At 50.8% G+C, this 26,472-nt stretch overlaps 1 protein-coding gene and 1 long non-coding RNA gene across 2 annotated transcripts in view; one reads left to right on the forward strand and one right to left on the reverse strand.

Annotated features, from left to right (window-relative positions):
• Nucleotides 1-26,472, reverse strand: part of LOC309518156 — a 350,853-nt gene that overhangs the window by 222,872 nt on the left and 101,509 nt on the right. The gene's annotated exons all lie outside the window — the stretch shown is intronic.
• Nucleotides 1-26,472, forward strand: part of DNAH2 (dynein axonemal heavy chain 2) — a 146,876-nt gene that overhangs the window by 4,097 nt on the left and 116,307 nt on the right. The window contains exons 2-6 of the mRNA XM_082197458.1: nucleotides 1,483-1,628; nucleotides 17,205-17,299; nucleotides 19,700-19,870; nucleotides 21,233-21,461; nucleotides 23,264-23,374. Of these exons, the coding sequence (XP_082053584.1) occupies nucleotides 1,499-1,628; nucleotides 17,205-17,299; nucleotides 19,700-19,870; nucleotides 21,233-21,461; nucleotides 23,264-23,374 (736 nt within the window). The 5' untranslated portion in view covers nucleotides 1,483-1,498. The remainder of the gene's footprint in view (nucleotides 1-1,482; nucleotides 1,629-17,204; nucleotides 17,300-19,699; nucleotides 19,871-21,232; nucleotides 21,462-23,263; nucleotides 23,375-26,472) is intronic.

The following is a 26,472-nucleotide window of genomic DNA, read 5'->3' on the forward strand; positions in this document are numbered from 1 at the left end:
TATAATAGGGGAGGTCGAAGATTAGGGAATATGGAGAAATAGCAGTGCTGCCCACCAAGATTTATGCACGGGAACAGGTTGATCTGACTGCTGGGCTCACGGAGGGGCATATTATTTTTTGTTGTTGTTGTTTAGTCGTTTAGTCATAGAATCATAGAATAGAATCATAGAATCCTAGAGTTGGAAGAGACCACAAGGGTCATCGAGTCCAACCCCCTGCCAAGCAGGAAACACCATCAGAGCACTCCTGACATATGGTTGTCAAGCCTCTGCTTAAAGACCTCCAAAGTAGGAGACTCCACCACACTCCTTGGCAGCAAATTCCACTGTCAAACAGCTCTTACTGTCAGGAAGTTCTTCCTCATGTTTAGGTGGAATCTTCTTTCTTGTAGTTTGGATCCATTGCTCCGTGTCCGCTTCTCTGGAGCAGCAGAAAACAACCTTTCTCCCTCCTCTATGTGACATCCTTTTATATATTTGAACATGGCTATCATATCACCCCTTAACCTCCTCTTCTCCAGGCTAATCATGCCCAGCTCCCTTAGCCGTTCCTCATAAGGCATCATTTCCAGGCCTTTGACGATTTTGGTTGCCCTCCTCTGGACACGTTCCAGTTTGTCAGTGTCCTTCTTGAATTGTGGTGCCCAGAACTGGACACAGTACTCCAGGTGAGGTCTGACCAGAGCACGGGGTCTTCGTGACCCCATGGACCAGAGCACACCAGGCACTCCTGTCTTCCACTGCCTCCCGCAGTTTGGTCAAACTCATGCTGGTAGCTTCGAGAACACTGTCCAACCATCTCATCCTCCATCGTCCCCTTCTCCTTGGGCCCTCCATCTTTCCCAACATCAGGGTCTTTTCCAGGGAGTCTTCTCTTCTCATGAGGTGGCCAAAGTCTTGGAGCCTCAGCTTCAGGATATGTCCTTCCAGTGAGCACTCAGGGCTGATTTCCTTCAGAATGGAGAGGTTTGATCTTCTTGCAGTCCATGGGACTCTCAAGAGTATCCTCTATTATTTTTTATTGTGCTTTATTTCTCCCGCCCAAGGAGTGGATAGATAGTTCTCACCTCATTTTACCCCCACACCAAGCCTGTGAGCTTTGGGCAGGCTTCCTCAACCTTGGCCCTCCAGATGTTTTGAGACTACTATTCCCCTCATCCCTGACCACTGGTCCTGTTAGCTGGGAATCATGGGAGTTGTAGGCCAAAAAACACCTGGAGCGCCGAGGTTGAGGAAGCCTGGTTTAGGCTGAGAGAGAGAAAGATGCAGGGTTGCCCTCTGAGTTTCATGACTGAGTAGGGACTTGAACCCAGGTCCTGGCCCCTGAGACATACTGGGGGCCACATTAAAGGAGGGAAGAGGAAGCTGTAAAGAAAGAGAGGGGGGAGGATGCAAGAACAACAGCGATGACTCTAGCCAAAGAGCCGTTCTTTCTGGCTTGTGTGCCTTGCCTTTATTCATGGTGTTTATGACTTTTTACAGGATCCCGTGGTGAAAGATGAGTGCCAAGCGGCGTGGCACGCCTGGCGAAAAGAAAGGGAAGAAGACCAGCAGCCGTACAGCCCCTGCGCCAGTGAAGCAGCCGAGCGAAACGCCCCCAGAGCCGCTCATCCCCGAGGAGCCTCCTGGTATTTCCACAAAAAGTTGTTTCTCCTTCAGGTGTTCCGGTCCCAGATCCTCAGCCGCTGCTGAGTAGGCTGAGTGCCCCTTTGATCTGCCACCTCAGGATCGTTTGGCGCCCGCGATGAGGCTTTTTGCCGCTGGAGCCGGATCTTTTAAGTGTTGCGTGTGGGCTCCATCCTCGGGGACAGCTGTGTGCACTCACTGCTCCTCAGAGGCATCACAAAACTGCAGTGTAAATAATGCAGTTGCCTATGGTGGCTTATTATTTTGAAGGGCTTTGCTAGCTCTGGGGAGGAGCTCATCAGACTGTCAAATGAGCTCCCCGCACCTTGCTCTCACAACCACAAGAAGTTCCCCTCAGCCCCGAGTTGGCTTGTTAGATTTCTCACTCTTTCAAACATACCTTTGCTGAAAGAAAGGAAGCTGATTGCTCAGATTGCAGCGTTTCATCTCTATTCTTTTCCCTTCTTCATTTTTGTGGTGTGATCCCAAGTATTGCAGAATACACACAGGCCTCGTAAGAAGGGTAGCATCCAGGTGGGGGGCAGCTGCAACGTTTTGGGAACCTTAAAGTTGAGAATGCCCAACTTCCCAGCTGCTTTTGTCCTCTCAACCCATGGAATCATAGAATCATAGAGTTAGAAGAGACCACAAGGGCCATCGAGTCCAACCCCCTGCCAAGCAGGAAACACCATCAGAGCACTCCTAACATATGGTTGTCAAGCCTCTGCTTAAAGACCTCCAAAGTAGGAGACTCCACCACACTCCTTGACAGCAAATTCCACTGTAGAACAGCTCTTACTGTCAGGAAGTTCTTCCTAATGTTTAGGTGGAATCTTCTTTCTTGTCGTTTGGATCCATTGCTCCGTGTCCGCTTCTCTGGAGCAGCAGAAAACAACCTTTCTCCCTCCTCTATGTGACATCCTTTTATATATTTGAACATGGCTATCATATCACCCCTTAACCTCCTCTTCTCCAGGCTAAACATGCCCAGCTCCCTTAGCCGTTCCTCATAAGGCATCGTTTCCAGGCCTTTGACTATTTGGTTGCCCTCCTCTGGACACGTTCCAGTTGGTCAGTGTCCTTCTTGAACTGTGGTGCCCAGAACTGGACCCAGTACTCCAGGTGAGGTCTGACCAGAGCAGAATACAGTGGCACTATTACTTCCCTTGATCTAGATGCTGTACTCCTATTGATGCAGCCCAGAATTGCATTGGCTTTTTTAGCTGCCGCATCACACTGCTGGCTCATGTCAAGTTTGTGGTCAACCAAGACTCCTAGATCTTTTTCACATGTACTGCTCTCAAGCCAGGTGTCCCCCATCTTGTATTTGTGCCTCTCATTTTTTTTGCCCAAGTGCAATACTTTACATTTCTCCCTGTTAAAATTCATCTTGTTTGTTTTGGCCCAGTTCTCTAATCTGTCAAGGTCGTTTTGAAGTGTGATCCTGTCCTCTGGGGTGTTAGCCACCCCTCCCAGTTTGGTGTCATCTGCAAATTTGATCAGGATGCCCTTGAGTCCATCATCCAAGTTGTTGATAAAGATGTTGAATAAGACCGGGCCCAAGACAGAACCCTGTGGCACCCCACTAGTCACTCTTCTCCAGTATGAAGAGGAACCATTGATGAGCACCCTTTGGGTTCGGTCAGTCAGCCAGTTACAAATCCACTGAGTGGTAGCATATTCAAGACCGCATTTTACCAGCTTCTAACATGGGGCACCTTGTCAAATGCCTTGCTGAAATCAAGGTAGGCTACATCCACTGCGTTCCCTTCATCTACCAGGCTTGTAATTCTGTCAAAAAACGAGATCAGGTTAGCCTGACATGACTTATTTTTCAGAAATCCATGCTGACTATTGGTGATCACAGCATTCCTTTCTAGGTGCTCACAGACTGTTTGCTTAATGATCTGCTCCAGAATCTTCCCTGGTATTGATGTCAGACTGACCGGGCGGTAATTATTTGGGTCCTCTCTTTTCCTCTTTTTGAAAATAGGGACAACATTTGCCCTCCTCCAGTCTGCCGGGACTTCGCCTGTTCTCAACCCAGCTTCCCTCCTCTCTGCCAAGGGGTAGAGGAGGAACCGATCTATTTGCTGATCTGGGCTACCTTCTGCCAACCTCGGAGGAAGGCCCTTGAGCTCTATGCCTGCCCTCCATCCTCTTTTTCCCACTCTCCCCTCCAGCATCACCCGCTGCCATTTGCAGACATTTCTGACGATTCCTTATTTTGCAAAAGTCCCATGCTGTGATTCTGTCCTGGCATAAAAATGGCTGGATCTGCATGTGACCAGCTGCGCTAGACCAGGGTGTGTGGATGGGGAGTGTGTGCAGGCAGCCTTCGGGTGTGTATCCTCTCGGTTCCTGATCCAGCAGGCAGTAGGAGCCCAGCGCCTCTTTCCATGCACCAGTCTCCTTATCTGGATCAGGCCGGCTGCTTTGGCGTAGTGCTGGCCAAGCAAACAATTGTGATTTCCTCGTCATTAGCATCCTTCCAAGCCATGCGTTTAAATAAATAAATAAAAATATGTCACACCTTGTATAAGCTGAGCTAGGAGACCAGAGTGCCCCCCCCCAAAGAATTATTCTATTTCTGGACCTCGCCCTGTGGCATTAGAACCCCCCAAAGGTCATTGTGGGCAGTAGCCGCATCTTGTGCGTTTGTCTCCCACTCACCCCGCCCCCTTAGCACCCTCCCTCCCCATTCCTCCAGTGTGTTTCCACAGTAACCCATCGGGATTTCCAACGGCAGCTCTTCAAAGCTCCGAGCAGCGCTTGCATCCTGGCGGTGGTCCTCGTCTGCCTAATGTAACCGGGCGCAGAGCCCCTCTCCACCAATCCCATCTGCCACGACAGGCAGGGAAATGACATCCCCTGTCAGGCGATTGAATGCTGCCTGAATTGGGAAGTACAGCTGTGGCTGGGCCCCCACGAGCCGGAGCCGCGGGAGGCTCTTCTTCAGCAAGCGCAGGGAGTTTGATTATGGAACAGGGAGTGCAGGAGAGGAGATGAAAGAGAGCTGGGCAAGAGGAGGGGAGGGAAGAGGCTGGACAGAGGTAGACCCTCCTGAAGGAACATTGTGGTTCAGAGGAGGAGGAGGAAGCCCCCTCCAACCTGAACCTGCCCCTTGGCTAATCGTCCTGTCGGCTCCCCTGGGCTCCTTCGTCTTGTCCGCGTTTGCTTATTCATCTGTTTGCTTGTTTATAATTTTTATAGATTTTTTTGGGGGGGGTTAAAAAAGCCCAGCTGGCAAAATCACGCATCGCCTCCAGTACTGATTTTAAACTGCACATAATCTAAATACAGAGCAGTGAGATGGGAGGAGGTCCACATGGGACGTGCTTCGGCATCAGGAAGGCTTATCTATTTATTTGTTACGATCATTTGATTTTGAAGCGGGGGAATGGATGCCAGCTGCTGGAGGAAGCCGCCTTGCCCTGCTTCCTCTTCCTCCTCGCAGCTACAGGTGTCTTGCGGGTGTGGATGGATTCTGCTCCACCAGAAGGGAAGCATCCAGTGGCACTGGGCTCCAGCCTGGCCTCTGAGAGGTGCTGCCCCGCTCCCAAAGCTGGTTAAGGCATATTATTCAAAGGAGAGTATTCCCGAGGTCTCCGAGGTGCAGAGGTGAAACAGATGACATGCCTGCGATGTGTGTGCAAGGGAACTCAGCCGTGGCGCCTGCTTCTAGTTTCCCAGGTTTTGCTCGTGCGCCACAAGACATGCCGCTCTGCGGGGGGCACAAACAAATGGCGGAGAGCCAGCCTTGCTCTGGACGTCTCTTAACCAGAGATGGGAGGCTGAGCAACATTCCCCAGTGCTCATGTTACAGATGTGGGGCAGAAGCATCCTGGGCCCATTACCTTTTGGGGTTTTTGGGGTGTTTTGTTTACAATGACCCCTTAGTGACATCTTTTGGCTGTTCCAGGGGGATATATGATTTGCTTAAAATGTGTGTGTGTGCAAGGGTGGAATGGGGCTTGTAAGGGGCACCAAAGTTTCATACAGTGGTGCCTCGCAAGACGGAAAAAATCCGTTCCGCGAGTCTCTTTGTCTTGCGGTTTTTTCGTCTTGCGAAGCAAGCCCATTAGCGGCTTAGCGGATCAGCTGATAAGTGGCTTAGCGGCTTAGCGGATCAGCTGATAAGCGGCTTAGCGGATCAGCTGTTAAGCGGCTTAGTGGCTTGGGAAAAAGGAAAAAAACCCCGCAGGAACTTGCAAGACATTTTCGTCTTGTGAAGCAAGCCCATGGGAAATTCGTTTTGCGAAGCACCTCCAAAACGGAAAACCCTTTCGTCTAGCGGGTTTTCCGTCTTGCGAGGCATTCGTCTTGCGGGGCACCACTGTAATTCCAAATCCTCTTGGATTGGACAGGTTGAGACTTTTGCCTTTCTTTCTTTCTTTCTTTCTTTCCTTGCTCCTGCTTCTCTGCAAGTGGACAGATTTTGACTCTATTTTGCTCCAGCTTTCATTGAGGTTTCCTGGACCCGTGGCTCAAAGAATCATAGAACTGAAGGGTTGGAAGGGAGCACAAAGTCATTTAATCCAATGCAGGAATCACAGCTACAGAATCCCTGGCAGATGGCCACCCAACCTCTGCTTAAAAACCTCTAAGGAAGGAGAACCCACCACCTTCCAAGGAAGAAAGTTCTTCCTGATGTTTGGTCAGAATCTCCCTTCTTGTCACTCAAATCCACTGGTTCGAGTCCTGCCCTCTGGAGCAGCAGAATACAAGCTCGCTCCATCTTCCATGCAACAGCCCCTGAGATATTTGAAGATAGCTATCCTATCTTCTCTAAGTTTTCTCTTCTCCAGGCTAAACATACCCAGATCCCCAACCGTTTTGGGAGAAAAATACCTGAAGCGATGGCGCCTGGGGAGGGGGACCAGTTTCAGGGCCCCCCCCATTCCCACCCACTCTGGGAGAGCCAGTTTTAGGTGTCGTCTTTGCAGCCCACCCATCCCTATGAAGGGAGTGGGCAACAGGCCATTCCTTGCCCGGGGATCCCACCTGCAGGGGCCGCCTCCTGTTCTTCATCCCACCTTCTCCCTGTCTTCCCTATCTTCCAGCAGCGGGTGGTGGCGAGCGGGGGAAGGAAAGGAAGCAGGACGGGACCTTGTCTGTCACTTAACAATAGCAGGTACAGTGGTGCCTCGCAAGACGAAAAGAATCCGTTCTGTGATTCTCTTCGTCTAGCGGTTTTTTCGTCTTGCAAAGCAAGCCCATTGACAGATTAGCGGATTAGCGCTATTAGCGGCTTTTAGCGGCTTATCTGCTGATCGGATCAGCTGATTAGCGGCTTAGAAAAGGGGGGGGGGAGGGGAAAAACCAGCAGGAACTCGCAAGACATTGTCGTCTTGCGAAGCAAGCCCATAGGAAATTTGTTTTGCGAAGCACCTCCAAAACGGAAAACTCTTTCGTCTAGCGAGTTCTCCGTCTTGCGAGGCATTCGTCTTGCAGGGCACCACTGTAACCCCTGATCAGATGGCAGCAGTAGGAGGAGAGCAGGCGAGGGGATTGGCATGTGTCTCCCCAAGCTGGGTTTGGTTAACAATTGAGTTATCAATCCTGGGAGAGAGCCCTCGCTTGACAAACAGCTCTATGAGCCTTAAGGAGAAACGAGATCTTCCAGTTTTCCTGGGAGAGGCACCCTCTCTCGCCTAGGGTTTAGGGTGGGGACGGAAAACCAAAGGCCCTTCCCCAAGCCCCACCCCCCCCCTCCAGGCCACTCATTGGCCCTGCTCGGCCACCTCTTTGAGTGCTTTTGCTTGGCTGGACTATGTCCTTGAATGGTGGATAATGGCTCCTGCTTACCTGGATGGAGGATGGAGAGAGGGGTGTGTGTGTGTAAACCTCATCTGTTAGATCCCTTTCTCTGTCCACTTTTTGCCTCTGGCCCTGCTCACCACTGGCATGCAGGCCCTTGCCTCCAGGAGAGAATGTGGCCGGACTGGAAATCTACATTGGACCTGGCTTATGGCCCAGGACAATGTCTTGGAAAGGGGTTGACCTTAGTCACGTTTGTAGCTGGGGGGCAGGCATGCCAGCTAGACCGAGGCCCAACAGGCTGAGGCACTTTGTCCCCCCCCCCCCCAAGTTCTTAAGCAGCGGGCTGGGCTCCCCTCAGTATTGTGTGGTTATGTTGCATGACATGTCAGCCCATCGTGTGAAATCGGTCCCCTCCACAGTGGGGGCAAGCCAGCGGCAGGCGCTTAGTGTCAATAGCTGGAGGAGACCTTCTCTTTGCAGAAACCAACCGAGCTCTGAGGACTTCTTTGGCCATTGGATCTCCTCTGCAAAAGGCCAGTTAGTCAAAAGCAGGCTTTCTCAACCTCGGCCCTCCCAATGTTTTTCGCCTACAACTCCCATCATCCCTAGCTAGCAGGACCAGTGGTCAGGGATGATGGGAGTTGTAGTCTCAAAACATCTGGAGGGCTGAGGTTGAGGAAGCCTGGTCAAAAGCTAGCCACATCCTCTGGATGTGTTCGCTGCAGCAGTATACCATAGCTACTCTTCTCCGGTTTGCCTCCCTCCGAGGGAAACGCGCCTGCTGCAGTTTTTCCCCTCTCCTGCTCCTTGCTTGCTGAGTCTGTGCTTTCACGTTCCAGTTGTGCCAGCTGCTATATTCCTCCGGCTTGCCATATGGTGAGAGCCGGCGTTAATTTTGCACATCACACTATCCCAGCACAAGGGCTGCCTGCTGTGGCCTAGCCTGCCATCCCCCAGTCCTCTGATCTTCTCCAGGGAAAGTTGCAGCAGTCCTTTTATAGGAGGAGGACAACGCAGCAAGAGACAGACAGCTATACCCAGGCGTTCTCTGGTGCCAGCCTCACATCCATCAGGCTCCCAGAAGGAGAGCTTTCCATCCTCTTGATCGAGTGTGGATTTGGTTATGCTGCCTCAGGCACTGAAATGTCTCTGGCAGGCCTCCCTCCTTCCCGCCTTCCTTTTCTGTATCTCCTGCTAGCCCTTCTCTGGTGGGGGGGGGGAGGGGGAGAGAAATATGGGGGAGAAAATAAACCCTTCTCAAACTGCCGCTCTCAATAACTATTACACATTTTAGTGCATGACAACTCCTGACACACAAGCAGGTTTACGGGGAAGTTAATTGTAATTTGGTTTGACAACTCCAAATGTTCCGAAGAAGAGCTGAACTCTTGTCTCCTAAAATCCATGAGGTTTTTAAATTTCTTTTTAAAGAAATACAAAATTACTGTTTGGGTTCTTTTGATTTGCCAGTTAGGATCCACGCCGCAGTCCTGGTTTCAAAACCCACGCTTAAGCACACGCACAGAGCACGCTGAAAGCCGAATTTCCATGAATTTTTGAAAATCAGGTGTGTACAGTTCCCTCAGAGTTTGGCAGGGCTTTGTGCAAATGAATGTCAGCTGGAGCAGGAGATCCTGCCGGGCATTACCCAGCTCTCTTTTAGACTCTCTGAGGAGGGGATGAGGCCAAACTTCACCAAGCTCTTGACAAGCTGGGACTCTTCTTTAGGAATCTGACGACAGGATTAGATCAGAGGGGGTTCATTAGCCCAGCATCCTGTTTTCACAGCAGCCAGCCGATGCTGCAACAGAAAGCCGACAGGCAGGACCTGAGCACAACAGCAGCCCTCTCCCCTCACTTAGAGAATCATAGAACTGTAGAATCGGAAGGGACCCCAGGGTCATCTAGTCCAACCCCCTGCGATACAGGAATCTCAACTAAACCATCCAAGACAGGTTACCTTCCAACCTCTGTTTGAAAACCTCTGAGAGGGGGTCCGCTCCACTGTCGAACAGCTCTTGCCATCAGAAAGTTCTTCCTGATGTTGAGTCAGGAATCTCCTTCCTTGTAACTGGAAGCTGTCAGTGCGAGTCCTACCCTCCAGAGCAGGAGAGAGCAAGCATGCTCCATCTCCCAGGCAACAGCTCTTAAGTGTCAGGCGCGGTGTTCTTGGGTGGCTGCAAGGAGTGTCGTGAGTGTGTCTCTGGTTCCTCAAAGCTGTCTCCCAGAGCAGTTGGGGCCTTCCCAGAAGCACCGCTGCCGAGTGTTCCTATGCCAAGAGACCTCTTTGCTTTCTTGGAGGGCGTAGCGGGTCTTGAGAGCCAGGGATGGACTTCCAGTGGAGACCTTCATGTTTTGAGCAGCTCCTCTAAAGATGCAAAACCCGAAGGGGATCTGCCAGAACAAGCTGGGTTCTTGTAGCACGTGGATGCCTGCAGATGGCCGTTGCACTCAGCTAGAGCCACCCAACTGGGTTCCAGAGCTGGGGTTTAAAATAGAGTCACTCCAGCCAGCTTTAAAGAGTGGCTGGGAAAACCCAGCCAGATGGGCGTGGTAATAATAATAATAATAATAATAATAATAATAATAATAATAATAAAAGCTACGTTTGCAAAGGCCCAGCCTAGGAGACGGCTGCCTGCTTTGTGTTGCTGACGAGAGGCCTGTGAGTTCGGAGGAGCACTTATCTCTAGCCAACCATCCACTATGAGGAAAACAGCCATTTTTAGGGCAGCCTAACTGGGCCTCGGGTGGTGCTGTGGGTTAAACCACAGAGCCTAGGACTTGCTGATCAGAAGGTCGGCAGTTCAAATCCCTGCGACGGGGTGAGCTCCCGTTGCTCGGTCCCTGCTCCTGCCAACCTAGCAGTTCAAAAGCACGTCAAAGTGCAAGTAGATAAATTCGTACCACTCCGGCAGGAAGGTAAACAGCGTTTCCGTGCGCTGCTCTGGTTCGCCAGAAGCGGCTTAGTCATGCTGGCCACATGACCTGGAAGCTGTACGCCGGCTCCCTCGGCCAATAAAGTGAGATGAGCGCCACAACCCCAGAGTCGGCCACGACTGGACCTAATGGTCAGGGGTCCCTTTACCTTTACCTTTACTGGGCCTCCTAAACCCATCCTTGTTTCAAGGCCATAGTTTTGAGGCCAGGGAGGCCCCAAGCGGCGAGACGGCGCTGTGTGAGGCTTTTATTATTGCATTTCTATCCCACCTTTCCCTCCAAGTAGCTCAAGGGGGTATCCATAGCTCTCCCCCTCCTCATTTAATCCCCACAGCAACCCTGCGAGGTAGGTTGGACACAGAGAGGCAGTGGCTGGCTCAAGGTCACCCATGAGCTTCATGGCTGAGTGGGGTTTCGAAACCTGGTCTCTCCCAGTTCCTAGTCCAACACTCTTATCATCATGTTGTCTCATGCTGGAGGTTGGCAGGTGCTGAGTGACCCATAGGAAGCTCATCCCCCCCATTTCCCCCATTTTCTTGGGGGAAAAACCTCCCCCATTGCAAAACACCAACGTTATTTGAACGTTTAAATATACGAACAACTGGATACCTGTTGACTTTAAATGAGTGGGAACATGGGGTGGTGGTGGGTGTTTTTTCCATGCGGGGAAAAATGCTAGTGACCTGTGCCGTCCCCTCCCCCTGCAGTGACTATGGGATGTTGCCATTGGTCTAACTCAGCATCTCCCACACCAGCTTTTTTCCAACTTGGCTTTTTCCGGATGTTTTGGACCACAGCTCAAATCAGCCCTAGCCGGTGCTCAGTGGGTGATGGGAGTTGTAGTCCAAAGTTCCTGCCGGACCCTGGATTGGAAGAAGCAAGGCTGCCCTGCCCTGCCTTAGCAGCAGCTTTGCAGGGTTTCAGGCGTGAGCTTTTCCCAGCCTCACCTGGAGAAGCCCGGGACTGAACCAGGACCCTTCTGCAGGCCAAGAAATGAGCTGCGCCACGGAGAAATAATTAGATCTTCCTCCTTGCAATTTGGAACAATGCGCCCCTCCCTTTCCCTGATTGCAATTACACCCATGGGTGGGTCTCGCTGAGCTTGGAACGTGGTATTGGTGGGGCAGGAGCTGGAGAGAGGGAGGCTCGAACACTTGTGCTGAATGCAGACACCTGCAAGTGCCACTCAGATCCCATCTGCCTTCTAAGCCTTTAGGCAAAACGCAACCAAGTATTATTACTTTTTTTAAAAAAGTGTTTTTAATATATAAACAGAAGCTTTTTTGGAATTCTGTGACAGCTGCCTTGATCTGCTTCGGAGAACAAAGCCTTATTCCCTAGGATGGGCCTGACAGCGATCGCGGGTTGTGTGTGAATGAAGCAACGTGTGGTTCAAGAGGTGTGCAGCCCCTCCCCGCTGATCTTTGCATGGTATTGCGAGGGGGTCTTGGGGTGCACCTCTCAGACCGCCCAGCCTAGCTGCCTGCAGTCTCCAAATGTCTTTCAGTTTGATGCCGACTGCATTCTCGATGGCCCTTTGGTTTTCAGCACGCCGCCTGCTTATGAAATTATTTCCTTCGCCTCCTTATTTTCTGTGGGGCCTCCGGGACCGTGGGGAGCTGCAGTCTACCAAGTTGCCCTTGGAATCTCTCTGCGGGCGGCGTTTGCTTTTGGCCAGGGGCCAGTTGCCGTAAATAGCTGGATTGGGAAGGACTGACTGTGCCTGTGGCCCTGAGCGCTTCGTACCTTCCTTGGCATGAGTCGTTCACACTTCTGCTCTGCCCTTGCTATGTGGTTGCGGCGCACTTGGGTGTCATGGAGCCGGGAGTGACCTAGGAGGTCATCTACTCAAATCCCACTTCTCAGTGCAGGATGCAACCACAACGCCCCTGGCGAATGGCCGACCTTGAAATACAGTGCCACAAACTGCGCACCGTATTCCAAATGCACACCGTATTCCAAATTCCTATTGCACCATAGAAAAGGGTGCAGAGCCAGTCTGGTGTAGTGGTTAAGAGCGGTGGACTCGTAATCTGGTGAACCGGGTTCACTTCTCTGTTCCTCCACATGCAGCTGCTGGGTGACCTTGGGCCAGTCACACTTCTCTGAAGTCTCTCAGCCCCACTCACCTCACAGAGTGTTTGTTGTGGGGAAAGAAGGGAAAAGGAGATTGTTAACCGCTTTGAGACTCCTTAGGGTAGTGATAAAGCGGGATATCAAATCCAAACTCATGAGCTGGACACTGTCGGTGCACCCAGTGTTGTTCTTACCCAGAGTGGAGTCTGCTTTGAAAGCTGGTCAGTAAATATCTCTGAGCAACCACACTGACTTCTTTGGACTTCTCCCATTTCCCCCCTTCTCACTGAAATAGAATAATCGAATCATAGAGTTGGAAGTGACTTCTAGTATCATCTAGCCCTGCCCCCTACGCTGCAGGAATGTTCTGTCCCAGATGGGGCTTGAACCCACAACCCTGAGAATAAGACTCTCATGCTCTACTGACTGAGCTATCGGCTGGTCTAGTGATTGAACCATCAACTTTTCACTTTCCAGAATCTCTCATCCCTCTTGGACTCCTTTCCTCTTTCAGAATCCCTGGCCACGCACCTCACCAACTTTCCCCCGAGCTCATTAAAATCAGCTTTCTGCGGATGACTCCGCTCAGTTTTCACATCCCTCGCTATCATAAATTCAAAGATGACACGGTCACTTTCCCCCAAGGTTCCTGCCACTTCCAGTTCATCAAATTGTTCTTCTCCGTTGGTCAGGATTAACTCCAGGATAGCAGGACACCCCCCCTTGCTCCTTGCTTCACCTTCTGAGGAACGATGTTGTCAGCTGAGGAAGTCAAGATTTTATTGGACGTTGCATTTGTAGTGCAGATTTAGACATTCAGCAGGTGTCCGGATGGTTGCAAGCTCCTCGTCTCTGCCACAGTTTGCCTCGTGCGAAAGTTTTGTGATCTTTTCCAGGAAAACAACACCCTTGCCCTCCGGTTAGTCGGGTGGCTTGCAGGATGTTGCCACAACACTCTCACTTTGGTTTCTTCTCCTCTCTTCTTACCCAGGTGCTTTCAACAAGACTGATCCATGGATTTCTGCACAGCTGTATTTATTATTTACATGTAAAGCTACTGTTCTCTCCCTCTCAGATCGTTTGTTCCTTTTGAGCAATATTCCATATTCCAGTCATGTCTCATCCCACCAGGTCTCAGATCATACCTATCTTCCCATAGTAGGTTTTTGAGTCCATTCTCTCAGTTTCCCATTGTGTTTCGTTGTTTAGTTCTTTAGTCGTGTCCAACTCTTCATGACTCCATGGACCAGAGCACGCCAGGCACTCCTGTCTTCCACTGCCTCCCGCAGTTTGGTCAGACTCATGTTTGTAGCTTCGAGAACACTGTCCAACCATCTCGTCCTTCGTCGTCCCCTTCTCCTTGTGCCCTCCATCTTTCCCAACATCAGGGTCTTTTCCAGGGAGTCTTCTCTTCTCATGAGGTGGCCAAAGTCTTGGAGGCTCAGCTTCAGGATCTGTCCTTCCAGTGAGCACTCAGGGCTGATTTCCTTCAGAATGGAGAGGTTTGATCTTCTTGCAGTCCATGGGACTCTCAAGAGTCTCCTCCAGCACCAGAATTCAAAAGCATCCATTCTTCAGCGATCAGCCTTCTTTATGGTCCAACTCTCACTTCCATACATCAGTCCTGGGAAAACCAGAGCTTGAACTATACGGACCTTTGTTGGCAAGGTGATGTCTCTGCTTTTTAAGATGCTGTTTTAACCCTTTGTGTTAGTCTATAGATTTTGGATTCTCTGGGTGTTGCAATTTCAAATGTTTCTCTGCAAAATCATGGGCACCACCTCCTGCACCCTCCCTCTTCCCCACGTGGTCTTGCCCTGTATACTTGGCTCAGCCCTCATCCCTGGACTTTTGCCTCCCTCCCCTACAGGATTTAAAGTTAAGTTCTCTTGATCAGGCTTTCAAGACTTACAGTCTTTGGAGGTCCATTCAGCATTTCTACTGGCTGTGTTCCTGTGTGGAATGTCAGCAGGAGCCTGCAGGAGCCGGTGGCATGGAGGAGCCTTGGCAACCACTCTGATATATCTTGAATACATACCCCCACGACTATTGAAGTTGGAGGCAGCAATACTTCCAGATGCTGGTTGCCAGAAACCAGAGGAGGAAAGAGAGTTTTTGTGCTTGACTCCTGCTTGCAGGTTTTCCACAGGCATCTGGTTGGCTACTGTGAGAACAGAATGCGGTACTTTTTTTCACCTTTGGTGGACATGCCCAAAGATCAAGGCTTTCTGGGAAATGATATATAATGAAATGAAAAAGGTATTTAAATATACCTTCCTTAAGAAACCAGAGGCCTTTCTCCTGGGCATTGTCGGCCAATTGGTGCCAAAGAAAGACAGAACATTCTTTATGTATGCTACAACAGCAGCAAGAATACTCATCGCAAAGTATTGGAAGACACAAGATCTACCCACTCTGGAAGAATGGCAGACGAAGGTGATTGACTACATGGAACTGGCAGAAATGACGGGCAGAATCCGAGACCAGGGAGAAGAGTTGGTGAAAGAAGACTGGAAGAAATTCAAGGACTATCTACAAAAATATTGTAAAATTAATGAATGTTAGAATGATGTTGGATAGAAATTACCGTAGACTATATGGGATTGGCAGAAATGACTAGCAGAATCCGAGACCAGGGAAGAGAGACGTCGGAAGAAGATTGGGAGAAATTTAAGAACTATCTTAAGAAACATTGTAAAATTAATGAGTGTTAGAATGATGCGGTTTTAGAAATTAAATGGATTACAGCTGTAAAGATTAAGATAAAAGAAAAGAAAGGTTAATAATTACTTAAAAGTAAGGGTGAGGATTTGCTGAACTGAATATTTGAAATTGGAATGCAGAAAGGGAAGGTATGAGGAGGTCGGGGAAGTAAGTTTTAAGAAAATAAGGATTTGAAATTATGCTTGTGTTTTTTTTGGTATGTGTTTTTGTTTGAATTGTTGTTTTTGTTTATATAATTTGTGAAAATTTAATAAATATTATATATATATATAAAAAGAGAACAGAACGCTGGACTACATGGGCCTCGGGCCTGATCCAGCAGATTTTTCTTACGTTTTTATGGACGGCCACCAACTTCTTGAGAAGACGTGTCAGGTCTGCACAAACTGCCTCTAATCCTCTTAGGAGGATGTTTCTGAACACCATCACGCTGGATGGCGTCTGGGTGTTGTTCTTAATGCCCCGTGGAGCATGGGGGCGATGCTTCTGCTAATGACCCAGGGCCACTGTCCAGTGACGCAGCATGTCTCCTCATTCTTTCGGTCCTGAGGGCCATGCTCTTTCACAGACCTTCTTGCCCTTTGTGTTCTTCTCTCGACAGAGTGACTGCCAGTTAGTGCAGACCAGGGGTGGCCAACTCCCAAGAGACTACAATCTGCTTAGAGAATTAAAAACTGGCGGTGATCTACCTCTGGTTTTTTTGGGTTCAGGTCAAAGTTGTTGACCTTTTTTGGGGGGGAAGGAAAGCCACACTTTTTTGGGGGGGTTCAGGTTCAAAGTTGTTCAGCTTTTTTTAGGGAGGAGGAAAGCTCCCATTTTAAGGGTTTTTGCGGAAAAGGAGGAACTGCCGCTCACCAACTAACAGCCTTACATTGTTAACTCCTCCTTCCGTTCTTCAGATCGTGCAACAATGGAGGGCGGGCCGAGGGGGCGGGGCTGGAATCGATTTTAGCAACGCTAAAGAAAGGGACCCAACGATTGACCGCAATCTACCCAAACCTCCCAGGGATCTACCAGTAGATCACAATCGACCTGTTGCACATCCCTGGTGTAGACAGTACAGAGGTAGATGAACCCATGGCCTGACTCAGTGTAAGGCTTCTTGGGTTTGACTTGATGGAAACCTCTGCCCTTAGGTGTCCTCTCAAGAGCTCATGCATCTTGGCTCTGGCTCTTATATAAAAAACCAAAAACCTTTCATCCTCCCTAGTAGGATTGAGTTCTCAGATCTCTTGATGAACCCACCATCTTCCTGGACTCCTAAAACTTCCCTACTAAACTTCCTGAGTGAGTGTCTTTCTACAGAGCTGTGCTGATGACTGTTTGGGTTGGCCGGGTGGGTTTGTGTGGGGCTGGGGTGGGTGACCCTTCCTCAAGAGGGGGCAAGTGTGTGTTCTGCATTAGGTGGTCTCCTTGAACCCTCAGACTCTGAGATTCAACAGGAGTTGCCCTCAACTAATTGCCTGGTACAAGCAAGGCCTGTGAGAGGGAGGAGTGTGTCGGAAAGGTGTGTAGACCCGTAGATCCCTTCTGCTGTGCCAGCTTTAATAATAATAATAAATTTTATTTATGCCTCGCCCTCCCAGCCAAGACTGGGCTCAGGGCGTCTAACAACCAATAATAAAAACAAGTAGATTGAAATACAACTTAAAAAACAAGATTAAAATACAACATTAAAACACTAAAATGCAGCCTCATCACAGGAGAAGAAAGGAAAAAGAAAGAGGGGGAGGGAATCAAATTGATTCCAAGGCCAGGCAGAACAACTCTGTCTTGCAGGCCCTGCGGAAAGAAATCAGATCCCGCAGGGCCCTGGTCTCATGAGGCAGAGCGTTCCACCAAGTCAGAGCCAGTGTTGAAAAGGCCCTGGCTCTGGTTGAGGCTAATCTAACTTCCTTAGGGCCCGGGACCTCTAGGGTGTTGCTGTTTATGGACCTTAAGGTCCTCCGTGGGAGATACCGGGAGAGGCGGTCCTGTAAGTAGGAGAGCTCCTGGCACCATGTCTGCCCCAAAGATGCCACAGTCCTTGGGTGCACTTCTGATTTCTGCTTCTCTGCCTTTTGCCTTCCTCTTAGGAGATGTTACTTCGGTATCCTTGTACGAGACGGAGGAAGAGAGCCAGGAGGAGTTGGCTATCCCTCCCAGCCCTGTGGAGGAAGAGGCGGATTTGGTAAGTTGGGAAGCCGGGCGTGTGTGTGACCTTGCCACAGGGACGATCTCACATGGCAGGGGGAAAAGGAAGGGTGGCCAGAAGCTCCCAGCTGGACCCACTTTTGAAGGACTGTGCTTGTGTGTGTGAGAGGGAGATCCAGTCTTTTTGATTCTCTTGTCGCCATAGGCGCCGACTCCATGGGGCCTGAGGGGGCTCGAGCCCCCTCAAAAAAAATTTTGGGGGGGCTCAGCCCCCCCAATAATCTCGGGCGTCCTTCCAGCAGAGCGCCGCCGCCGTCCCCCGCCTCCTCCCCACCTGCTCCCTCGCCAGCCAGCCAGCCAGCCGTGCGCCCTAGTCGGAGAGCCCCGGCCGTCCCCCGCGAGATTAGGGAATCCCCGGGGGCGGGGGCTCCTGCCTCGCTGCTTCGCAGCACCACCGCCACTGGCAAGGCACTGCCGGGGGGAATTTCCTTCCTCCTGGCGGTTTCAGCGGTTTAGGGCCGGAGCGGAGGGGGCTCGCCCTCTCTTCTCCGGCTAGCCCCACGTTTCCCGCATATCAGCTGTTCCGGAGCTGATTAATAGGCGCAGCACGCTCTCCCCTATTCGCTCACGAGGGGGCGGCGTCACTTTATTTGCATATTCATGAGCTCATTTGCATATTCATGAGCTTATTTACATTTCACGAGCTTTCCCGGGCCCCCCCAATATTTTTTATAAGTCCGCGTCCCTGCTTGTCGCCCTTGAAAACTTTAAACTACTCCTGCGCAGCTGAAGTCTGTGCAGGCTGAAACAGGTGGTGGGAACGACTGAACCTCCAGGTCTCTTTGCCCTCAGCGTTTAAGAGTCATGGATCAGGTGCTTTTCTCTCTGTCTGCCTCTTGTTTCTCTATCCCAAACTCAGATGTGTTCCTTGACAAGCAGTTGCTGCCCCCTGTCACGGAAGCAGTGTCTCAGTCCAGCAGAAAGACCCCCTTGGCTGGGCGACTTCTGCCCCTCTCCAAGGCTGCAGGTGCCAAAGTTTCCTGGCCCTGCATGTGACTCCCTTCTGCACTTGGCTAGCTGTCAATGCCAAAGGGAGAGGATGCCTTTCCAGGAGGGAAGTGTTGCCTTTCTGACTCAGGTGACGTCCGGCTGTTGCGAGGCCCAAATCCTTCCTCCGACACAGACGCCCTGAACGGGAGACCAGAGAGCGGGCGGGTGCCTGCATGGAACGTTCCACAATGTTGTCACATTTGGGCTAGGAACATCTGGCTGTATGCCTCCATGCCAGATGTTATGCTAATTTGATCCTGATTTCCCAGGTTTTTCTTTGAGAAGCTCTTGGGAATGAGAAAAAGAAGTCTTAATGCGTTTTGAAAAAAATACATACACTTTTTCTCTCCCTCCAGGACCAAAGAGTGGCTACTGCCCAACTCCCCATTTCCTTCTTTTTCAGTCTGCGCTGCTCCTACCCTTAATTTTCTCCCCCTCCCCTCCCCCCCCATTTACCTTTTCCTTCGCCTGGAACTGTGTTGCCTTAATGACTGAGCGCCATGATCTGCGGAAGCTCTCTGGAGTGACTGTCTTGCAATCATCTTAACAAATTAGCCCTCTTCTCTCTCCCTCTTTGAGTGCCCCGGTGGGGGTTTGGCTGAACAAGGGGAGGCGGAAGAAGATTGTGAGTCTTGGACTCCCAGTTTTCACGAGGCAGGCCCCGCTGGTGACTCGCACGATTCATTTGCGTCGGGGTGGGGTCGGGTGGGGGGTTTGAACTGCGGAAAGTGACAGGTTTGGGGGCGAGGCTTGTCCCCGCATCTTGCAGGGCTGGGGGAGCCAAACTGAATGGTATGGGAAATGTGTGCCTGATTTTTTTGTTACCTAAATAGGAGCCTGTAGGGCAGGATGATCAGGACCATGCCAGGAGGGGAAATGTTTTTTCACCATTACCCCACCCCCTGCATCCCACAGTCCTGATGAAAATTGCCCCCAAAGTGGCTGCTGTTCTTGGGATGTGGAAGGGAATGAGTCCCCGCCCTCCCTGCGTGGTGTTGTTCTGATCAGCAACCCCCCCCCCACCACTCCAACACTTGCTATTTAAAGAACAAGAATCAGACACAACAATTGCATGCACCGATTTTTGCATGCCGTCTAGCTTGTTCCTATTCAGAGGCAGGCTGCTTTTAAACTGGAGGAGTCTACAGCCTCAGCCTCCATGAACTCGTGTCATCTCGTGTGGCCGTTCACACCTTAGACTCAGTCTGATGCCCTGGAATAGCAGGCCATGCTCTGGGCTTGCATGGTTCCCAGTCCGGCTCCTCAACACGTGGGATGGGGGGAAGACGGTGCAATCCAACGCGGTCTCTGCAAACGGCTCGTCCTGTCGGATGCACACGCTCTGCCTCCCTTTGCTTGAGCTTGGCCTCTTTCCCTTTTCACTCAGAAACCCTGCATTGAAAGCCGGATCGCCTTGTCTGGCCTCAGAGATGAGATGTGGACAGAGGACCACAAGGCCGCCATGGATCAGTTTCTGAAGGACCCCACCCAGCAGATGCTTGTCTTCTACATTGACGACTTTGCCGGCTTGAAAGTGGAGCCGGTCATGCCATTCCAGGTTGGTTTGGCTCAGTCTGTCGCGGACCACCTGAGAGGCTCCTCTGTGTCTTTGGTAGGGGTAACACTGTGGGAAGGTTTGCCATTTTCCCCGCAGTGCAAAAGCATAAGAGCACCTGCCCTGTGGCTGAATCTCATCCATCTAGCCTGGCGGCAACCTCATGCTTCCAGGAAGCCCACTAGCAGAGTTTGGCCCTCTTCCCCTCTTCTTTGCCTTCGGCACCTAGTATTCAGTGATATACTGCCTTTGAACCAGGAGGCCCCATCTAGTAATAGCCACTGATCCTGAATTTTCCTGGTCCTCTAAATAAGTGGGGCCTTTCCAGCCTTTGATACTTCATTAGCAGGTTTCCAACTGGCCAGATTGTATCAGGAGTTTTTTAATCCCTTGCCCACAGGGTGTTTGCCTGCATAGGGCGTAAGGTGGCTACCTTTGTTTCAGCCTTTCTTCTTCTGAAGGTTGGTCTCTTTGCTGTTCTGTATCTCAGATTAAATTACCCCGGATCCCCAGGCTCATGTTTCCCAAAAGTAGTGGGGAATCCAGTTCTTAATTAAAAGCAAAAGGTTGCATGTTTGTTTGTGACAACCTGCCACTCAACCTCTGCCTACTCCCAATTTATTCTCGGGAGGCATTTTGCCTGCTCTGTGGAACAAGTCTCTGCGGCAGGCACCTGTGCTGTGGACGGATGTGGCAGTTTTATGGGGCTGTAGCAGACACTCTGGCATCAATCAGCTCCAATGGTCTAGTCCTGGGCACTGAAAATACCGTATTTTTTTGCTCCAAAGGGCGCACCGGACCATAGGGCACACCTAGTTTTTTTTTGGGGGGGAGAAAAAAAATATTCCCCCCCCAGCCGCGACCCCAGCCCCCAGAACAGGTCCAGGAATGGCAGCAAGATTGTGCGCAAGCTCGCTGCTGCTCCCAGGGCTTGCGGGGCTGGGGACGGGGGGAGCCCGAGCTTCCCCTGACCCTAGTCCCCAGAACAGGCTGCTATCCGCAAGCCTTTGGAGCCCGAAGTCTTGCGGATAACTGCCTGAAGCCCGGGGAGCGCAGCGGGAGTTGGCGCTGCGCTCCCTGGGCTGCAGGCTGCTATTCGCTTCCCTGGGCTTCAGGCTGCAGGAACTCCCGCCGCGCTCAGAAGGCTTGTGGATAGCTGCCTGAAGCCTGCATTCGCTCCATAGGACGCACACACATTTCCCCTTCATTTTTGGAGGGGGAAAAGTGCGTCTTATAGAGCGAAAAATACGGTATGTGTAAACTAGACTCAGGGCAGTTTAGAAGCTCTGTTCCCAGAGCTGGAGGTCTCTAGGATAAGTTTCTGCTGAGGATCCTGCCGTCTCTAACTCAGCATTGTCCCCGCAGGAGCAGAAGCAGCTCACTTACTTCATCCGCCAAGAGAACGCAGAGATTACAGAAGAGAACTTCCACGAGGTCGTCCAGTTTGGCACTGTCCGGAAGCCCTACATAGATTCCTTGATCCGCAATCTCAACGCCGTGTATCTCCCCCAGCTCTTTCGCAAGTCAACCTGGCCCGAAAGCATAAAGAACGAGTTTTTCTCAGAAATTTATCACTTTATGACCTCTCTCACAGGTAGGACTCCCTGCTCTCCTCCCTTCCTGGATCTGACTTTTATGTAGGGCTGGGCTTGCCATTTTACTGAGTTCTAACTAAGACTTCCCTCTAAAGATTTGCCAGATCAAGAAAGGAGATTCCAACTGAGCATGGTGGTAATTGCCATTCAGCAGTGGGATGGGTGTCAGAGTCTCCTTCATTGGAGGTTTTTAAACAGAGGTTGGATGCCCAGCTGCCAGGGATCTTTAGCTGCGATTCCTGCATTGGACTAGATGACCATTGGGTGGCTTCCAACTCTAAAATTATATGACAGTTCAGATCAATCTGCGAAATTCAGTACACCTCACACTCCCTAATGCGCATCATCATTGCTGCCTGGCCCACAGTTTCTCAGCCTCAGAGCTCTTCCTGCTGATATTTCATTACCCATCCTGTTCTTAGGCCATGAGAGGTTGTTTCCCCCAGAAGTTGCACCCTTTCTCAATATTCTATTGCTGACACCTTTCCTTTGAGCAGGAGGAATGTTGATGTGACATCACAGCTAGTGGTTATAGAAGGCCATCCTATTCTCCAAGAAATTCATTGCCGGCAGTGACGACTGTGGCGCGCTGCTTGGAGGCCACATCTGCTGTCTCCTCAGTAGCTCCCCCATCCATGCCACCTCTACATCCATCTCGTGCCGCTGGACTCCTCCTACCCACGTAGATCACTATTCCCCCCCCCCCCCTTGATCTTGACGTAGATCTCCACTCACCATTTCATCCCTGGCCAGGGTGGGGTGGGGCACCATTTTGAGGCTCGCCTCAGGTGTCAGAATGTCTTGGGCCATTCCTGGGTTACCGGCTGGCTACCTGACCGACAGAAAACAACCAGCCTTTTGCCTAGGTTTACACATCAGACGGCTGCCAGTATGCTTAGTGCAGGCATGGCCAAACTTGGCCCTCCAGATGTTTTAGGACTGCAACTCCCATCATCCCTAGCTAACATGATCAGTGGTCAGGGATGATGGGAATTGTAGTCTCAAAACAGCTGGAGGGCCAAGTTTGGCCACGCCTGGTAGTGTCTTTGTACTCACAGAGTTTCTTGGTGCCTTGGTCTTTCCCCCGGTCACCCTTAAACATGTGCATGTCGGAATGTATCCCTGCATTTCTTATTTTTATGGAAGGCATTAGGGAAGCTGAGCGCATTTGCTTAAACATGCCACCTGCATAAATTACTCCCATGAGGTTTTGCTTTCCCACACAGCTTGGGACATTGGGTCAAGGGAGAGGGCTGCGCGGTAGCAGGTACAGTGGTACCTCGGTTTACATACGCTTCACGTTACATACGCTTCAGGTTGCAGACTCCGCTAACCCAGAAATAGTACCTCGGGTTAAGAACTTTGCTTCAGGATGAGAACAGAAATCGTGCTCCGGCGGCGTGGTGGCAGCGGGAGGCCCCATTAGCTAAAGTGGTGCTTCAGGTTAAGAACAGTTTTAGGTTAAGAACAGACCTCTGGAACGAATTAAGTTCTTAACCCGAGGTACCACTGTATGTCAAATCCGATGACTGTTGGCGCCCTGCTGAGGAACCATAAACCATGTTTCCTGTTCTGTGTCTTATGAGAGAACCCTTCCTTCCTTCCTTCCTTCCTTCCTTCCTTCCTTCCTTCCTTCCTTCCTTCCTCCCTCCCTCCCTCCCTCCCTCCCTCCCTCCCTCCCTTCCCTTCCCTTCCCTTCCCTTCCTTCTTTCCCTCCATCCAAGACCCCCCACAAACAGCAATTTGCCAGAACGTTGCCTCTCTGCTTTGTCACTCTTTCTCCATCTTTGCCCCTCTGTAGACACTCGCTCCAAAATGAGGGGCCGCACCATCCTCTACATCCCAATCGAGTCCCTGACCATCAAGACGGAGATGGCCTTGAAGGACAAAGCCCTGGTTCAGCGGCTGGAGAGTGAGTGGCGGATCTCTGGGGACTTGGGCCCTGGAGGTGGGGGGGGGGAGTGGTGGTAACAGCAGGAGAGGAAGACGGCTGATGGGGAGGATGAAGTCTGACCGAGAGGCTTGCCAGCCGAGCAGCAGTGCTTGGGCTGTAAGTGAATTAACCCCTCGCAGCATATGAGCTGCATCCATCATTCCCAATCACAGAAAACGGGTTTGTCAGGCTGGGAACGTCTGCAGGGCCCCTTTGTGGGGTTATTAGTTCTGCTGCAGGCGTTTTCTGTCAGGAAATAGAAGGCAGGGGCAGGTTAGGCCTCTCCCTAGCCCTCCATCCTACCTTCACGGGTTGCCTCGTTGGTGAAATTGCTCCTCTCCTCTCTACTCCCCCACCCCACCTCCCATCTAAATTCTGCACCACGCACAGAACACAATGTGCAAATGGAGAAAACAATGGCACCGGGATGACCCACACACAAACACACACTTTTTCTGCATTTTTAGAGCATTCCTTATTAGAGCATTCATTTTTCCATCTGTGCTGGCAAGATCTGGGGGAGATGTGCAGGCTGGGAGAGAGAGAATGACTAGGAGGCCTGGGAGCAGACAGGCTGCCATGCGTCAGGAAGAGAAGAGAATGGCTGCAGGGCTGCAGAAATTTCCTTCAAGCGCTGCATGGATCCTTCGATTTGTTGAGGAGACTTTCACCTGTCCAAGGACCATCCTTCTAGAGATCTGTTTTGGAGTCCATGTGGTGGGATTTGAAGTGAGCACGAAGCATTTCCTGCTCTTGTGCCCATGGGAGCTAGAGACTTGATCTGTTCAAACAGACATAAACCTGTCCTCGACTCCATGCCCAGCATAGGCCACCACAGTGATTCATCTTTGTGGGTTTGGTAGGTGCGAAGGAGACACCGTAATCCGGGAGATGCAGCAACACCTGTGTGCTTCACCAATTCCCCTTGAGGTTATTAAATAATAATACAACCAAGATAACAAATAATATTCTGTTCTCTGGAATGGTGGAGCAGTCCATTGAGGAGCAAGTGCTGATAATTTGGGGAGAGAATGAGGAACTCTCAAGAGCAGGCATAGGCAAACTCGGCCCTCCAGATGTTTTGGGACTACAATTCCCATCTTCCTTGACCATTGGTCCTGTTAGCTAGGGATCATGGGAGTTGTAGTCCCCAAACATCTGGAGGGCCAAGTTTGCCTATGCCTGCTCAAGAGAGCTGGAATTTAAGCAGACTGGCCAACCAATTCATAAACTCACCATGGCGGATCTTGTGGTTTATGTTATAATTCTGTTCGCACTAAGTGAGGGCAACCAAAATGGTCAAAGGCCTGGAAACGATGCCTTATGAGGAACGGCTAAGGGAGCTGGGCATGTTTAGCCTGGAGAAGAGGAGGTTAAGGGGTGATATGATAGCCATGTTCAAATATATAAAAGGATGTCACATAGAGGAGGGAGAAAGGTTGTTTTCTGCTGCTCCAGAGAAGCGGACACGGAGCAATGGATCCAAACGACAAGAAAGAAGATTCCACCTAAACATTAGGAAGAACTTCCTGACAGTAAGAGCTGTTCGACAGTGGAATTTTCTGCCAAGGAGTGTGGTGGAGTCTCCTACTTTGGAGGTCTTCAAGCAGAGGCTTGACAACCATATGTCAGGAGTGCTCTGATGGTGTTTCCTGCTTGGCAGGGGGTTGGACTTGATGGCCCTTGTGGTCTCTTCCAACTCTAGGATTCTATGATTCTAAGTGGTTCCTTTCTGCAGAAGCAGAGCCCTGGTGTATCTCATACCAAGACTCCACCTTGTCCGGCATCCTGTTCACTCACTGGCCAATCAGATCCCTCCAGGGTACCCCAAAGACCAGGGAGGACAAAGCTCCCCCCCCTCTTTTTAGCTTCCAACAACTTACAGCTGTCAACAGACCTCCCATAAAAACCTCAGAAAAGCTCAGCAGCCGCACCAGATCCAAAGGCCCAGTGCCTACGCGAAGCCAGAAAGTAGGACCAAAGTGCAGCAGCCATGCTCTCTCCTCTTGTCACCATCAGCAACCGGCTTTCTGATCCTGGAGGCTGCTGCACGGCCATCTTGAAGGGGAGCCATTGGCAGCTTTCTCCTTCTGTATGGTTTCCCCCTATCTTCTTTTTAAAGCCATCAAAGCCAACAGGCAACCCTGCACCTTATTGAGTCATAAGTGTTCATAAGGGCATCTACCTCAGAGGGCATCTACTCACCGGCTGCTGCAGGAAATCTTGTGGCAGTGAGTTCCAGAAGTAAATTATGTCCCTGTGGGAAGAAGGACCTTTCTTTCGTCTTTTCTGAATCTTCCACTGAACTGTTTCATAGGGTGACCCTACGAAAGTTCCACTTTTCCTCACTTTCTGCACATCATGCGCAATTTTATAAACCTCATGTATTATGTGTCATACCAGTTTCCCTCCTCCCAGCACCGCCCCCCTTCCCCCCCCGAAGGCTGCCTTGTGACAGGCGGGCGGCTGATGTATAAGATGCTAGTGGGGGTGAATCATTCTTCACCCTTCTCTCCAGCACCTTTTCTCCTCGGGTCTATTAAAAATCCTGCTTTTGTTATTATTTTGGGGGAAGAGGGCTGGTGGCGGTGACGCTGAGGGGAAATGTGCACACACCAAAAATCTCGAGAATAAGAATGTGGGGTGGGAGGGAGGGAGAGGAACTTTGGCCCCTTCATCACAAAATCAGAATCGTGTGTGGTTTGGTTCTCGAGGTACGTGGATCCCACTGCTTTCACCACTAAGGGTGCTTCCAGACAGGGATGATATCTCACAGACAGGGCTCCAAGATCTGATTTGTTCTGTGTCCACATTCACGCAGTTGAAGTGTTGGTGTTGACCTTTAAAGCCCTAAACGGCCTCGGCCCAGTATACCTGAAGGAGCATCTCCACCCCCATCGTTCTGCCCAGACACTGAGGTCCAGCTCCGAGGGCCTTCTGGCGGTTCCCTCCCTGCGAGAAGCAAAGCTACAGGGAACCAGGCAGAGGGCCTTCTCGGTGGTGGTGCCTGCCCTGTGGAACGCCCTCCCATCAGATGTCAAAGAGATAAACAACTACCTGACATTCAAAAGACATCT

The sequence above is a fragment of the Podarcis vaucheri genome (assembly GCF_965113315.1).
Source record: "Podarcis vaucheri genome assembly, chromosome: 13".
In the NCBI taxonomy this organism is placed as follows: domain Eukaryota; kingdom Metazoa; phylum Chordata; class Lepidosauria; order Squamata; family Lacertidae; genus Podarcis; species Podarcis vaucheri.